At 39.5% G+C, this 17,646-nt stretch overlaps 1 protein-coding gene across 1 annotated transcript in view; it reads right to left on the bottom strand.

Annotated features, from left to right (window-relative positions):
* MCOLN2 (mucolipin TRP cation channel 2) overlaps positions 1-17,646 on the bottom strand; it is a 61,956-nt gene that overhangs the window by 17,093 nt on the left and 27,217 nt on the right. Inside the window, exons 7-10 of the mRNA XM_044673623.1 lie at positions 7,742-7,854; positions 6,428-6,577; positions 1,484-1,585; positions 1,268-1,390 (exon numbers count right to left, since the gene is read on the bottom strand). Coding sequence (XP_044529558.1) covers positions 1,268-1,390; positions 1,484-1,585; positions 6,428-6,577; positions 7,742-7,854 — 488 coding nt within the window. The remainder of the gene's footprint in view (positions 1-1,267; positions 1,391-1,483; positions 1,586-6,427; positions 6,578-7,741; positions 7,855-17,646) is intronic.

The following is a 17,646-nucleotide window of genomic DNA, read 5'->3' as shown; positions in this document are numbered from 1 at the left end:
CAGCCCTTATAGCTCTTCTGCTTGGAACCATTACTTGTATCAATTCTAAGTCAGAAGGTAAGAGTTTAAAAAAAAAAAAAAAGAGTACTAACTCTGGGGTCTATGAAATTCAGATCCTACCTTTGGCCTTTACTACACCTGTGTAAGTTTGATCCAGTTTATCTCACTTCTCTGGGCCTCAGTTTCCTCATCTGGGAAATGAGCTAGTCTCTGAGATCGATCCAACTCAAAATCTATGAATGTAGGGAGTCTACGAGGAGAGAATAGTAGAGCAGAGAGAGTGGTGGATTTGGGAGTCAGGAAGAGCCAGGTTCAAATCCCACCTGATACTAGTAAAAAAGACCACAGGCAAGTCACAATATATCTGAACCTGAGTTTCCTCATCCAGAAAATGTAGAAGTTGGAAATGAACTCAACTCTCTTCTGGCTCTAGTCCTACATATAATGCAATGATTTCCCAGTGATTCCCGGTGAACTGCTTTGTTTGAGTGAAACAGAAACCTAAGTAAAGTACCCACTATGGAGCAGGAGTCCCACACATCTTTAGCTTGTGGACAAGTGCAGGAAGGAGACAAAGTCTCATTTCCCGTCTCAAAAGCTGCAAATCATATCTTCGAGGGTTCCCACTAAGCAATAAGCTCTAAGCACAGTCATGAAATCTCCACAATCATAGGATATTGACTTATGCACCATATCAATTTAAAGTCCAGATACCAATCTTTAATAAGACACCAAAATTAAACTGTGGCCACAAGCACCTATAAAGATAAGGCGTATTAGCACTTCATATTCTGAATCTCATTCAATCGGAGCAAAGCTGCCATACCACTGACACCCTCTCAATTTAACTCGCATGCCAATCCTAATATTTAATCAAAAATCAAATTAAATAAAAAATTAAAAGCGAAGGCTACAATCATTTCTCTTGCTGGATTTTTCCTTTTTACCATAACAACTTCTTGTCCAAATATCCTTGGCATTCAATGGCCAACAGAGTTCACATTAGACTCCTTAACCTGGTCCCAGATTGCTATGAAAGCCCCCCATGTCCTCACCAGACCCCCCTCCCCTTTGTAATTCCTCCTTCAATATCTCTAAGTTTCTTCAATATCCTGAAAGGGGGGGAGGAAATAAAACTAGTAAGATGAGTGTTTGGAGGATGAGGCGCTCTAGCACTTCCTCCATCTGTGGTAACTCTTGACTAAAGGTCCTGGTGCTTTAGGGACCTGGACCACTGATGGGAGAGGGATGGGGCCCTATAACGTACCTTCTCGTGGTAGGGTCCTATGACGATCCAGCCGCAGAAGGTGTATCCCAGGTAAATCATCCCGGCACACGCACAGAACCTAAGGACTTTGGGCAACGAAGCCTGCATCGTCAAAATGAGCACCTGGAAGGGCCAGAAGCAAATCTTAGCGGGTTAAAGCTCCATTAACCAACCCCCAACCCAACCAATGGTGGCACAGGAGGTGGGTAACCTTACATTGTATGTCTGGAAATAGCCCAAGTATCTGATGACTCCAACCCAAGCAAACAAAGTGGATGTCCCAAGCAAAATGCTGCAGAGGTCATAATTTGTGAGATTCTAACAAAACAAAAGAGAAGTAAGTGAAAGACTTTTTATTCTGTTCTCCTTTGCTCTATGTAAAGAAATGATCTGCCCAATTAGGGCTACCAGTTTTATATTGTAGAAGCAAAGGTTTTTAAGTTGGAAAGGGAATCAGAGATCATTTGGTCCAACTTACTCCTTCATTAGGAGTAGCTGGAGAGAGTGCTGGGCCTGGAATCAGGAAGATTCCTCTTCCTGAATTCAAATCCGGCCTCAGACATACTAGTTGTGTCACAATTGGCAAGTCACTTCACCTTGCTGGCCTCAGTTTCCTCATCTGTAAAATGAACTGGAGAAGGAAATGGAAAACCGCTCAAGCTATCTTTGACAAGAAAACCCAAATGGGGTGAGCACAAAAAGTCAGATGGAAACAAGTGAATGAAGAAACAGGCCCAGAGGGATTTAATCTCTTGCCCCAAATCATCCAACTAGCAGGGCACAAAGCCAGAATTTGAACACAGAGCTTGACTCCAAATCCAAATCCAGCACTTTCTAAATTACAAAATGAAATAGATTTACCAAGTAATTATAAGCAGCCTTCTCCAGGGGTTTCCTAAATCACTTGTTTCCCTCCAGGCAGAGCAATGATTACATACAAAAAGGCTAAGTTCTTTGGGTTTGGTTTTATTCTTGGTTTAAGCAGCTGTTCCTCATCCTCATTAAATGTTTAAAGAGAGCAGCTTTGAGTTAGCTAGGTGGCTCAGGGGATTGAGAGTCAGTTTTAGAGATGGGAGGTCCTGGGTTCAAATTTGACCTCAGATACTTTTCTAGTTATGTGATCCTGGTCAAGTCACTTAACCCTCATTGTCTAGCCCTTACTGGTATTGATTCTAAGATGGCAGGTAAGGGTTTAAGAGAGAAACAGAGTAGCTTGCTTTACTTTTAAGTGATAGACCCAAGAGACATTTACTGCAATCTTAAATACTTAACACAAGTATTTTGGGTTTTTTACAGCTGAACACACACCAATCAAGTAACAAATGCTTAGCAAGCATCAACAATGTGCCAGGCTGAACAAAAACAATACAACTTTAGTTTCCATGTTCAAGGTATTTATATTGCATCAGGAGAAACAACATGAAAACCTGTACAAAATATAAAAAGTAAATAGAGTGTTGTTTTTTTGTTTGTTTGTTTTTGTTTTATGGGAAGGGAATGCTTAGGTCTTCTGAGGTAGTTGGGCATCAGGCTATAGAGGGTTTATTTTTTTTTTAAGTTTAATTAACTAATTAAGGCTATTTTTCCATGGTTACATAAATCATGTTCTTCCCTCCCCCCCCTCCCCCATAGCCAACAAGCAATTCCACTAGGTTGGAGGGTTTTTAAAAGCTAAACAGAGGCATTTGTATTTGACAATAGAGGCAGTAGGGAGCAATTAGAGCTTCTTGGGTAAGGCAATTTGACTTATAGTCAGACTTCTTTAGATCTATCATTTTAACAGCTAGGTAGAGAATGGATTGGAATAGGAAGACGTAAGAGGGAGGAAGACCAATAGGGGGCTATTACGACTGGCATCTGATTGGCTATGTCAGGATTTTAAAGGAAAGGGAGGACCTTCAAAAAGTATTTCAATCATTTTTTCAGTCACGTCCAACTCTTCATGTCCCCTTTTGGGATTTTCTTGACAAAGATACTGATTCTAGTTTGCCATTGCCTTCTCCAACTCATTTTACAGATAAGGAAGCAGAGGCAAACAAGGTTAAGTGATTTTCCTAGGGTCACATAGCTAGTAAGTGTCTGAGGTCATATTTGAACTCAAGAAGATGAGTTTTCCTGACTCTGGGGCTGGCTCTCTCTCTACTGTGCCATCCAGCTATCCTAAAAATTATTAAATCACATTAAAAATGATCCAACATCCTTATTCCACAGATAAGTAAACAACTCTAAGGAATGTTCTATGGCATTCAGAGCCCTTCATAACCTAAAGCCCCTGCCTACCTTTCTAGTCTTCTTATACCTTGTTTTCTGACTCAGTTTCTTTGATCCAGTGACACTGGCCTCCTGCTGGTTCCGCAAACAGAACCTCATCTTTTCCGCTCCAGGAATTTTCTCTCTCTCTCTCTCATATCTAGAATACTCTCCTTCCTCCATTCTACCAAGTTCTGCCAGTGATCATATTGCAGAGTAAAATACAGGCACAATTGGATTGGAAAAGTGGGGAAAAAAAATGACTGATTTTCAAAAAAGGAAATAGAATGAAATCTGCAAAGGTCAACAAGGTAAACTAAGATTCTTGGCAAAAATCTAGACCATTCAAAAAAGAATTGATGATCTAGCACAGCTTCCTCAAACCCTCCATGAAGCAAGTCAAGTCAACAAGGGTTTATTAAGAAGTTACCATGTGCCAGGTACTGTTATACTAAGTGCTGGGAAGAGCTTTCATTTGACAATGGGAGAAGATAACACATAAAAGAGAACTGAAAAGCAGTAGAAGGGAAGAGATTCTGCACGCTCTCCTGTCAATGCAGTATGGTATTTGGTTTAGGATTTCCATTTTGGCCAAGATGTTGATCATGTGAAGGGCATTCGAAGGAGAGCAGATGGGATGAGATGGGGAAGGACTTCAAGTTCATGCTATACGAGGCATATGCTGAGCTCAACAAGCCAGGCATGGAGCCTGGTACACAGTAGATGTTTAATAAATGTTTGTTGACTTGATTGTTGAAGTCAAGTCAACATGTCTGCATGAACAGAGGATAATTGTACCTTGGAGAAGGGAAGACATGAGGGAACCCTGGTAGCTGTCTTCAAGGATTTAAAGGTCTAGCTAGCATATAAAACAGAGATTAGGAGAATTGTTCTGCCTGACTCCAGAGGGAAGAACCAGGAATAAGAGATATAAATTGCAGGGAAGCAAATTTTAAGCTTAGGATCTGGAAACATTTCCTAAAGATTTGTCATTGTTGCTGTTTAGTTGTTTCTTTGTGAACCCATTTGGGGTTTTCTTGGCAAAGATACTAAAGTGGTTTGCCATTTCTTTCTCCAGTTCATTTTACAGATAAGGAAACTGAGGCCAACAGGATTAATTGACGTCTTCAGGATCACATGGCTTGGGCCAAATTTGAACACAAATCCTCCTTAATCTAGGTCCAACACTCTCCATTGTGCCACCTAGCTGCCCTAATAAGTAGAACTGTCCAAAAAGTGAAAAGGACTGCCTTGAAAGGTAGTGAGCTCCCCCTTCCTTGGAGGGTGTCAAAGATAACCACTTGTTGTATAAGTTATATGGAGAACTTTCTCAGGTAAAGCTTGTTGCTGAGTTCCTTTCTGAAGTGTTGTCCATCAATAGGAGCAATGACTCATTAGTAATGACCAGTCCCCATGCAGTAAATAATGTACCTGGAGCCAAGCCAGGCTTTGGTTTTAGTCTGAACACATTTTAAATACAAAGGACACTGGAAATAGAAATAACAGCAAGTTAATCTCTGTCTAAGCTTAGAAGAAGAAAACTTCCTAGTTGGCAGCTGAGAAACCTTATTTACAAATACTCCATTCAAACAATGTTTGCCCAGGAAAACAATAAGGCTTTAGTAAAGGTAATTTACCATGAGGGATTATCTTGGGCAACAGGACTGCAAACAAACCCCATAACAATGAATTTTCTACTTGTCCATTTGCCACATCGATCCTATGGCTAGAGTCTTCTGGTGACCACAGAGATCATATCTGTAAATTCTGAGGGAAACGGTCCAAAGATCCCCTGATAGGCCTGAGATACTTAAGTTCCAACCCACAAATCTATACCCTCAATAAGATTCAGAGTTTGTGGGACAGAGGGATGTCATTCTATTAAGATAATATAGTAAAGGATAGTAACTGGATCATAGTGGGTGCTTAATATAGCCTTCCTTCCTTCCTTTCTCCTCTTCCTTCTTTCCCTGCCTCCCTCCTTTCTCCATTCCTTCCCACCTCTTCCCCAGGGAAGTTGTTGGGTCTCTAAACCGTGAGGTTAAATGGACTCGGCTTGCCAGAGCCAAGAACTTGGAATTCCCATAGCTACAAGATGCAGTAGAGAATCCCCTCTAGAATTCCTCAACAGACTTCAGAAGACTGGATTTGGGGGCAGAAATACTAGATTTGAATCTCCATTCTATTCCTTATTCCCTGTGTGACCTTGAGCACATGACTTCATTTCTCTGATCTTATTTCCCCCTTATAAAAAGTGGGAGTTGGAGAAGATGGCCTCTGAGTTCTTTTCCAGCTCTAAAACTCTGGGATGCCATACAATATGGTAGCAAGAATACAGGATTTGAAGTCAGGAGACCTCTGCCACCTGTACAACTTGGAGCACAACCTTTAACCTCCAAAGACTTCAGTTTCTTCATCTGTTGAATGAGGGAGCTGGACTAAATGACCTCCAAAGTACCATCTGTTTTTAAGGCTACAACTCTCTGAATTTGTGTCCCACCACAAGCTACATGAATCCCTGGTTATATAAGCTTGGTGACAAAGAACAAAGATTTTGTGGTTAGTCTCTCCCCAGTAAAGTAGACAGATCTTTGGAGAGTCACTCTTTCTGGGGGGAAAAATAGACTTCCTTTTCACCAAAAAGCATTTTTCCCACTTCAGAGTCTACTCAGCAGATGCTGCCAAGTACCCAGTGTAATCAGGAGAATATTATTTTCCACAGTGTGTCGGCCACTTTATTCTACCTTTCTTAAGAAACCAGAGCACAGAAGTGGTTCATTTGTATGTATGTGAAGGGAGATTGAATAAAAGAGAGTATTCTAGAGAAAGCTACAAGGAGTATCAGTTTTCAAGATAAAAGTCCATCTGGAATAATAGCTTCAGTGCAGCTCAAAATTCATACATTCTCACCTTTTCTTTGATTTCCATTTTTAATATTGATCCAATGATGGTCATTAGGTCACTGATGATCACTAAGATGTACCATCCATTGATAAATTCCCAGCGGTCAGCATCATTCACACGTCTTTTATATTTCTCCAGGAAGAACCTTGTAAATCTCTGTAGCAAACATTTTTAAAGTGTTTCTTACACACAATCCTGTCATCTGGGAAGTAGGAGAGAAACCCTGAATGGTGCTCTAGCCCAGAGGTACCACAGACGGCACTGCAATACTTCCAAGGGAGCCCAAAGTAGATGAAAATGTAATTGAGAAATGTTTAACAAAATAAATAAAAATAGCATTGAACATAGATAATGTTAATATATGGTTTTCTAAGAGCAGAGGCATGTTTCGGTGGCCCCCATTTCTACTTGAGTTGGATTCTATTGTTCCAGCCCAGGAAAACATCTGCCAACAAATTCCCCAACTAGACCCTGAAGGCAGCGACTCTGCCCCCCACAGATTGTAGCACTAAGCATAGGTCCCTGATATTTCAAGCAATGAATGAATCAAATCAAATGATAGGTGTCCTAGTATTTAATAACAGACTCTAGCTAACAGGAACCAGTTGTAATGAAAGAAAGTCATCATGGTCCAGTAAAAAGCATGCTAGATTTAGTAAGGAGACCTGGGATTTAATTTTATCTCTGCCATCTATATGTCCTTGGACAAGTCTCTTAACTTTCTCATGTGTAAAACGAATGGGTTGAAATAGATGAGTATAAAATCATCCATCTAGAGTGGAAAAGGCAATTTAGTACAACTTCAACATACAAAGATGAGGTCAGTTCCCATCTGTAGTAAGCAATAGAGGTGAGATTTGAACTCATGTCCTCTGACTCCAAAGCTATTACTCTTTCCCTTCTGAGGTCCCATCCAGAACTAAATCTATCACCCTATTATAAATATATGGTTCAACATGTCACAACATAATGGGGACAGTCAAAAAAAGCGACAACTGCGCAGGAAACGAGCTCTTCAGTTTGGGACAAGCAAAAGAAGGAGAAAAATATCTTCTATGGCCTTTTCCCATGACTTTATTAATTTAGTTAAAGGTGCACCAATTATCTGAAAGAGCCTCACTCTTCAGAAATCTTTAGTTACTTCCTACACCCCAGACTAATTAAATAGCCTGGTGGGGAGGCAATCACTCTCCTTCAGGGACTTAATCTATCTGAGGGACTTCTGAAATAGAAGGATGAGGCAACATCAATATTCCATCCTTTGGACCAACCAAAAGGAAGAAGCCAAAGGGAGGTGAGAAGCAAATGGCACATACTTACTTTTTGCAGTCGGAGGGCCAGGACAATGGATCTGGTGCACAGAATAAGGGAAGTAGCACAGCTCACAATCACAAACACATCGAACATCAGGATGTATTGGGTGTTTTTCTGACCTGGAGAAAGCAAACCCCCCGATTTCACCTTTAGGTCTATTTTCCCGGACATTGATTCTCAACATGCCTGTTGTTCTCTGGCCAAGTTACTCTGAGACTATAAAAGTTATTGGTGATGAAATGGATCGATTTTTACAGCATTTACAACTTGGTTCCATCCAGTAAAAAACAGGAAGCCATCTGAGGTAGCAGTTAAAGGCCCACGAATGGAGTGAGAAGAGCTGGGTTTGAGTCTGCCCTCTTGAGACATAGTGGCTGTGTGACTCTGGGCTAATCCTTTAACCTCTCCTCAAGCCTCCAAGCCACTATCTGGGGGCTTTGAAGTCACAGGTGAATTTCTGATCTTGGGCAGGTAAGAGGAAGTCAATCGTAGCTCCAAAACCAATCAATCGGCATTTATTATGTGCCAACTGTGTGCCAAGCACTGGAGACCAAACACATCAGATTGTTCAATCTACAAGCAAATGGACACATTCCCCCAACCAAGCATAGCTGCCTCTTATTTAAATCACACTGGAATCTCTCTTTAGCTACTTGCTATAAAGTAGAATTCAATACATGAGGGTCCATCTTGGATGCCACTCAAGGGAAATTTAATTAATGAAATTCTCATAATTCTCATAAGGTATGGGCACAGGGCCATAATGCATCATAATGCTTTGGATTTAGCAGATGCTTAATTAATGTGGGGCTTTTGGGGGGATTGAAACAAGTGACAGGATTGGAGCACTCAAGATTACTGTCTCACTTAGGGGTGCTTAAGTTCGGATGGAAGTTATGGCTCCCACCCAATGACATCTATTTATTAGTGCTCCGTAACTATTTCTGGGACTCTATTAGATTAAACAAATTAACCTCAAAAATATGTCTTGCCATCTAATTAATCATTCCTTGTGTGTAATATATTGTTACCTTTGCGTTCCTACTATGTATCTCTGTTACTCTTTTCTTTTTTTAAACCTTACTTTCTGTCTTGATATCAATTCTAAGACAGAAGACAAGGGCTAGGCAATTGGGGTTAAGTGACTTGCCCAGGGTTTCACAGCCAGGAAGGGTCTGAGGCCAGGACTCCAGATCTGGTGCTCTATCCACCGTGCTACCCAGCTGCCCCCTACCTCTCTGTTACTCTTTAGGCAGCCCTCAGTTTCAGTTCTTTGGAGAACACAGAGTTCTGTGACTTCGATAATATAATAACAGAAGGGAAGAATCTAAATTTGGCATCAACTAGATCCATGATGAGATGACTCAGTGGATAGAGCGCTAGACATAAGACTCAGGAAGACTTGGGTTCAAATCCAGCCTCAATTACTAGCTGTGACCCTGAGCACTTAACTTTCTCTTTGCCTTTATCTACTGGAGAAGAAAATGCCAAACCACTCCAGTATATTTGCCCCCAAAAACCCTATGGACAGTGTGGTCCATGGAATCATGAAGAGTCAGACACGACTGAACAACAGCCCCATGTTAGAATCTGGGCTGCGTCACTTACTAGCTGTATGAAGTTGGGCAAAGAACTTCACATCTCCATTTCTTCATCTGCAAAAATATGGGGGTTGGTCCAAATGACCTCTAAGGTTCCTCCCTGCTCTAGACTTTGTTCTAGGGAAAATGTTTGGCTAATTCAAAGACCCATGTGCACTCCTCATGGGCAATTCAGTCAGATTTTCTGCCATTCCATTCCTTGACCCAACACACTGTCCCTGTTCAATGTCTGTCCAAACTCTGTGTACACACGGACAAACTCGGTAGGGGGTTTGCTCATGACTGTGAGGATAGGTAGTCCAAATCCAAAATACTTCAGTTTGGAGAAGAACGAGACTGATAATGCAGGGGTTAGAACTCCCAGTATAGAAACTCCTTCTAAGAAGCAGGTCAGTAATTCAGCCATAGTAATTTATAGTCTTAAGAGTTTTCAGAAGCACTGAGGAGTGAGATGAATTGGTTCTGATCATAAAAGCAGTAAGAGTCAGAGGCAGGACTTGAATCCAAGGTCCAAAATCCAAAGTCTGACCTCTTTGCACTATACCAGAATTTTCTATTTATATTAGTTCTTTGTATGTGTGTGTGTGTGTGTGTGTGTGTGTGTGTGTGTGTGTGTGTTCTTTACAGTAGTGGTTCATGAACTTAATTCTAGTGCATTTCCTGTTAATTAATTAATTTCCTATTAATTAGTTAATTTCCCATTTATCCTGTATATGGCTTTTTTTATTTTTAAACCCTTGTACTTCGGTGTATTATCTCATAGGTGGAAGATTGGTAAGGGTGGGCAATGGGGGTCAAGTGACTTGCCCAGGGTCACACAGCTGGGAAGTGTCTGAGGCCGGATTTGAACCTAGGACCTCCCGTCTCTAGGCCTGACTCTCACTCCACTGAGCTACCCAGCTGCCCCTGTATATGGCTTTTGGTAGTTTATTGTTTCTATACTGTTTCCCCCCCTTAGAAAGGAGCTCATCAGGGCAAGGACTAAGGTTTTTGGGGAGGGTTTTTTATCTGTCTTTGTATCCCCAACAGTTAAAAAAAATCACTGGTCATTAATAAATTCTTATTAATGGAACTTTTTTTAAAAAAATATTTAGGGGACTATTGGTTTCTTTTATCCTGTATATTTTCTTTTATGCACTTAAAAGTATCACTCCGGGCAGAGATCTGCCAGCTTCCCCAGACCACCAAAAAAGTCTGTGATACAAAAAAAGATTAAGAACCCCTACTGCTGGCTAACATTTAAGGTGCCATTTTGAGCTGCCAAATCAAATGCTATTTTGTAGTCAAGCAATAATCACAGCAGGATCTGGTATTTCCTGAACTTCTCAGACAACTGTGTATTGATAAAGATATTGATAAAGGTCAGCTCTGGAATACCACTTGCAAAAACCTGCCTGCTCCCTTTTCAGTACCTCCATCGACAGAACCATCCTAAGTATGTAGGGGAATCTCATAAAAAGTTTTACGGAATGGAAACCAATCTCATGAGTCAGTAGTTAATCTCAGTCACATTTAATTGCTAACAATAATATCTGAGACTTCTAAGTCATTGGTATTAGGCAATCAATCAATCAGCATATATTATGTGCCAACTGTGTACCAAGCACTGGAGATATGAATACAAGGGTAGAAATAATCCTTACACTCAAGAAACTTACAATCACCTCCTTTAGATACCTTGAGAAGTGATACTTGACACCTTTTTTTTTTCTCAGCCATTTCCTTTACCTCTATAAGAATATGGACTAGACTATAGAGAATACAGTCTATAATTCAGAATAAGAAGCTATATATTAAGAATATAGAAGAAATCAGGACTGTGAAGACAGAGTGCAAGGGTACTGGGTCCACTGTGCTTGGTGTTTCTTTCTTTTTTTTTTTTTAACGCAACAAAAACCTCTGCAAATCTTATCCATTTTTCATCCATCTCTTGGTTTGCCATTTTTCCGTTTAAATGCCCTCAGTATGATTTTGCTTATTTGGGGAAGGGGCAGTGTCTCATCAATCTTTCTAGAAATTGGATTTTCCCTCTCTACAGCTAAGCAGCATGGTGAAAAAGACTGCCAACTTTGGAATGAAGATGACATGACTTTGAATTCCTCTTCAGATTGGGCAAGTCACCTAATCTCTCTCAACCTCAGTTTCCTCATCTATAAGGTTGAATGAATTAATTTGTATTCTAAACCACCATTGCTATTAGCTACCACATCTTACTGTGTGGGACAATGGGCTAACTAAGTGAGTTTTCAGATTCTTCTGTTGTCCTAGTTATGGCAATTGATTTATGATTTTTTAATACCTGCATGAAATTGCTATAATCAATATTAGTGGCTATTCCTCCAATGATTTCTAATTTTTTGATATAAAAAAATTTAAATTGAAGTTGCTCTACAAAGTTAGCAAGGCTGACTATACACAGTTAATAAACATTTATTAAGTACCATCTATGTGCCAAGAACTGGAATAAGCCCTGGGAATAGAAAGGCAAAAGATAATCCCTGCTCTCAAGAATCTCACTGTCTAATGGAGGAGACGACATTTAAACAACCATGTACAAGGTAAAATATATTCAGGATAACTGGAAATAATAAGCAACAGAAGGAAGGGAAGGCACTAGAATTAAGAAGGATTAAGAAAGGCTGCTTGTAGAAGGTAGGATATGAAAGCAGGAGAAATAGATAAAGAAGGGGAAAATTCCAAGCATGAAGGACAATCAGTGAAAATGGGAGATGGAGTGTCTTGGGTGAGGAACATAAGAATAAGAGGAGGTAAGGTAGTAGATGACTGAAAAGTTAGGAATGGGGCAGGTTATTAATGGCTTTGAATGCCAGATAGAGAATTGTATATTTGTTCCTGGAGGTGACAGAGAGCCACCAGAGTATTAAGAAGGGAAATGATGTAGCCAGACCTGTACTTTAGGAATAGCAACTGTTAGACTAGAGTAGGGAGAGAAACTCAAGGCAGGGAAATGAACCAGAAGAAGTAGGAGATGGTGAGAGATTGTACCAGGGTGGTATCAGTGTCAGAGGAGAGAAAGGGGAATATGTGTGTCATGTACAATGGTAAAATTGACAAGACTTGGCAACACACCGGATATGGGAGGTGTGAGAGAGAGAGAGAGGAATTGAGGGTGACATCTAGGTTTTAAGCCTAAGTGGGCAAATGGTAGTAGTACTTTTGACTATAATAGGGATATTAAAACAAAAGACTAACGTTTGTGAAAAAGATATTAAGTTCAATTTTGGAGTTGGGGAGTTTAAGATGTTTTGGGGACTTCCAGTTCTCAGTAGTAAACTGGAGACTGGAAGACTGGAAGTCAGCCAAGGTTAAGGCTAGATAAGCAGATTTAAGTAACAATAGTATAGAGATAATTGAATCCATGGAAGCTGATAAGATCACCAACTAGAATAGTAGAGAGGGAAAAGGGCCCAGGATGGAGCCTAGTGGGATATCCACAGTTAGTGGGTATGATCTGGAGGAAGATCCTACAAAAGAAACTGGGAAGGAAAAGTCAGATAAGTAGAAGAAAAACCAGGATAGTTTAGTATCACAAAACCTTGGGGAAAGAGGGCATCAAGATGATAGTGATTGACAGTGTCAAAGATTGTAGAGAGGTAAAGAAGAATAAGGTTTGAGAAAAGGTCATTATCTTTGGCAATTAAGAGCAATTCCTGTTGAATGATGAGGCTGGAAGCCTAATGTAGAGAGCTGAGAAGAGAGTGAGAAGAAGGAGAGGATTCAATTGTAGATGGATGACTTTTAGCCACAAAATGGAGGAGAAATAGAATGATGGCTAGTAGAGATAGATCACTATTAGGGTTTTTTGAGATTGGAGACAAGGGCATGTTTAAACTAAAGGGAAGTAGCCAATAGACAAGGAGAGAATGAAGATAATTGAGAAAATGGGGGAGGAAACAATCTACTGAAGAAAATGAGATAGAGGGGTGGAAGATTTGCCTTGGCTAGGTAAAGTACCATCCTTCTGTGAGACAGAGAAGAAAAAGTTGTAGAAGGCATTGGATGATATGAAATGAGGAAAACAGAAGAAGAGGAAGCTCATAGTGAATGAGTTAAATTTTTCTCAGTTAAATGGTTCAGATAAAAGTTCTCAACTGAGAGGGCTGGAAGAGGGAGAGCTATGGAAGGTTTAAAAAGAGATGACAAAAAAGGATATCGATGTTTGAAAAAGCCACCATGGCAAGTAGGATAGAGAGTTATAATAAGGGAGATATAAAAGGATTGCCTTGTAACAGTGAGGACCCGATTGAGATTATGTAACATACATTTGTAGTGGATCCAGTTAGCAAGTTTTCATGATTTTCTTCAATTTCAATCAGTAACACTAAAAATGAAATGGATAGTGGGAGATAGCTCAGCCTAAGATTTGGCTTGGCAACATCAATAGGATAAAGTGGCAAATAACTTAAGAAGATAGTATAGAATTGAATTGGTTCACCAAGGAGCCACAATGGGTAAATGAATAGTATAGCTACTTCAGTACTACTATAGTGTAGCTACCACTATAGAGGTGATAGTCTAAGAAACAATTAAATGGGTCAAGGGATTGGGAGTCACTATGAACATGAAGAACATGGATTGGGGTGGCAAGGTAGAGAAAGAGAGAAAACAAACAGTTTGTGATTAGATGAGAGACTTTCAGCTTCTGAATATGGGAAAAAATGGGGTATTTTGTAAGAGATGGCAAGATTTAGGATTTGATAATTCCTCTGTGTAGCTGAGGTAGGGTAGAAGAGTAGGTAAAAGAAAATAAATAAAGGAAGTTGGAATGTAGGGTATTTGATACAGACAGCTGAATCAGGAGTAACTCCCAAATTAGTCATGAATCATTCCTATCCCATAAAATGTGAATTTTATTGTTCCTAATATTTTTATTATTCATTATATTTTGTTTGTTCCAAAAGTTTTAGCAGAGTTTTAAGTTTTAGTAGTTATTTAATTGTTTTAATAGCTATTAATAGTTTTAAGCTAATAGGTTCTAAGTTTTTTTTTTTTTTAAATAAACCTCTTATCTTCCATCTTAGAATCAATATGATGTATCAGTTCTAAGGCAGAAGAGTGGTAAGGGCTAGGCAATTGGGATCAAGGGACTTGCTCAAGGTTACAAGTTAGGAATTTTCCAAGGCCAGCTTTGTACCAGTTCCAAGTTATTAAAGGTTAAAACTGCAGTAAGACTTTTGGGACATCTCATTAAAGCATGACACTTCTGTGAAGTCTACAAGGCTTTGGCCTCTTGTTCCTGACACCCAAATCATGTTTTTCAGCCTTCTCATCCACATTCATATTAGCATTTGCATTCAAGTTGCTGGGTTTCAAAGTCGATGCTGATTTCATTTGAAAGGTCTTACCAAGTTTACCATAAAATTTCTCTACCTCTTCTTCAATGAATGCTGGTGAATCTGCTGCATTGATTTTTATGTTGTTTTGCAAATGCATATCAAAAGCAATGAGAAAACCAATGCTCTCTTTAACTTATATTTCTTGTCTTTGGACAGACAAAAAAAATCCCAACTTCACCAACCTCTATTATCTAATGCTCCAATGATTCCCTGAACAATTCTGCTTAATCTGTAAATGCCTTGCTTTGTGGCTTAATTTATAGTGAGAATGATAAGACTAAATGAGATTTGTTCTTTGTCATTTAGAATACCAATGGCATCTAGAATGCCAAATTAAGATTTAGAGATAATCTAAAAATTATATGAAATTCCATATCTTTCTTTCCCTTTCCACTGCTATGCCATCATTGAAGAAGAGGAAGGGCACCATATGGCACTGAGGGCCATCTTGCATTTACTTTTCTTTCTTCATTGGGTTGCCATAACCAAAGAATTCATCTTTCAGAGACTCCCAGAAACAAGCCTCTCCATGCTCAGCTGTGTTAGTCTTCAAAAAAGCAGACATTCTGTTGCCATGATTGTCCTCAAAGCCTGTCAAGTGTGATAGAACCTATTGAGTACACACCATTGGAGACCAGTTTTTGAGATCTCAGATTTACCAGCACACCATTAGAGGAACTCAATTAAGATTTTGTGGAAGTCAGGTCAGTCTATAGTATTCCAGTTCTGCTCCCAACCATTGAATTCAACCGACCAAAAGGGACAAAAGACCTGCTGGGCAAGGAGCCCTCTATTTACAATATCATGCCTGATATTGTGTATCCTCCTCTCCATCCCATTTTCTCCAGTAGATTACTTCCTTCCTCATTTTCTCACTTATCTTCATTCTCTCCCTGTCTACTGGCTACTTCCCTATTATTTAAATATGCCCTTGTGACCAGCCTCAAAAAACTCTCATGGCATTCTATCTCTATTAGCCATCATTCTGTTTCTCCTCCACCAAATAGTATTTTCTGCATCTCTCCAAGCCTTTCCTCTGATTCAGAAGCAAGGTTGGGAATGAATCTCAGAGCCATTGTAATATTGGCATTTTTGTTCAGGTAAAACCTGAATCAAATGAAGATCAAGGTTTATTTTGAAGGAGAAAAGAAATTACAATCATGTTTGTTCAGGGAAGGAAAAGGGGTAGTCTCACATGGTGTGCCTTATGGATGAATGAGTGAGGGTAGGAGGGATGCTAGGAACTGATTACATATACTCTTGTACAGGATGGAGGGATGGAGGGATGGATGGTTGGATAGATAGAGACAGACAGACAGACAGATAGATAGATAGATAGATAGATATACAAAAATGTGAGAGCAGGTTCTGTAGAATTATGATGAACAGATGGACCACACACTTTACATTCTGAATCTACTGAGATCACAGACAATGGTATGAATTAATAGTCTGGTGGTTTGGACTGAAATTAAAATCACGAACACAAAGTCATCAGTCTGGACATTCAGTTGTCTCATGTCCGACAAAAATGAACAACATGATAACATGTCTATACATTACATATTACACTTGTTGGTGAGCTTTCTCTAAGCTTACTTATCCAAAACCTGTTCCTGATCATTGTCAGTGGCAAATTGTACCACCCAAAACCCAAGGATATGTTGGGGCCACGGTGGGGGAGGGGATTACTTAAGATTCAAATAGTCCTAGTATGGGGAGTGAAGAGGAGAGGGAACTTGTTTCCTCAGCTGTTCCAAGGTGAGGGAAGGATGAAGAAAGAAGACAAGGGGGACAAGAATAATAATAAGAAGAAAAGGGAGAAGAAAGAAATGGGAGAGAGAAAAAGGAGAAAGGGAGAAGAAAAAGGGGAGAGGAAAATAAAAGGGAAGGAGAAAGAAAAAGAAGAGAGAAGGGAAGAGAGAAAATAAAAGGAAAAATGGAAAGAAAAAAGAAGGTTATGTCTGATTTTAAAATATGAATTGGGCAGATTTCAAATTAAAATTTTAAGATTGTGGATGTCTGAGAGGTTTACATATGTGTTGCATATCCACAAGAGGGAGCCCAAGTGAAGGAAGCAAATTACATACTGAGTTTGGGTAACATGAGGAAAAAAAGAGTGGGCAATTTCTCTGATGAACCCATTAGATATTTTGATCTTAAGCATCTCAACAAATTTGATCTGAGATCAATAATAAAAAGGTCTCATATGCACTATTCATACCAGTGATGATAGCACTTTTTGCAGTAGCAAATAACTTGATGAAGTCTGATGACAAAGGGACATTTTTGGCAATTGGCAATTATGTAGCACCCTTGACTCTACCTGGGGAATGGCTAGATAAACCATGGTAATATAAATGCAATGGACTATAACTTCCATAAGAAATAATTAATGCAAAGAATTCAGAGAAGCATGAGAAGAATGATAAGAACTGATGCAAAGCAAGCAGAAACAATATACACAATGACCAAAACTATTTAAATGGAAAGAATAATGAAAACATAAACAGAATTCTGTGAAGTTACAATGACTATTCTGGGCTCTAAAGAAGAAAAGAGAATGCCCCTCCTGCTCTTTTTCCTGTAATCTATGGGTACAGATAACTACATGTAGTGTTAGACGTGAGTGGAGCTGAGATCATTTTCCTAAACTGCTTTATTTTTCTCTTTTATTTTTTAGTAAGAGATGGCTCTATGGGGGAAGGGGTGAGTGGAGATATTTGGAAATTAAGGTGATATTTTTAAAAAAATGAATGCAAATGAGTGGAGTGGATAGAAGCAGGAGAAAAATTTATACAATGATCAACTCAAAAGACTGAAGAGCACTGATCAGTGCAATGACTCACTATGCAGATGGGAAAAGTATAATAGTGATAGAAAGAGAAAGGAAGGAAGGGAGAGAGAGAGAGAGAGAGAGAGAGAGAGAGAGAGAGAGAGAGAGAGAGCGAGG

Source organism: Gracilinanus agilis, chromosome 4 (assembly GCF_016433145.1).
Source record: "Gracilinanus agilis isolate LMUSP501 chromosome 4, AgileGrace, whole genome shotgun sequence".
Lineage (NCBI taxonomy): Eukaryota > Metazoa > Chordata > Mammalia > Didelphimorphia > Didelphidae > Gracilinanus > Gracilinanus agilis.
This window is presented reverse-complemented; position numbering and strand designations above follow the sequence as displayed.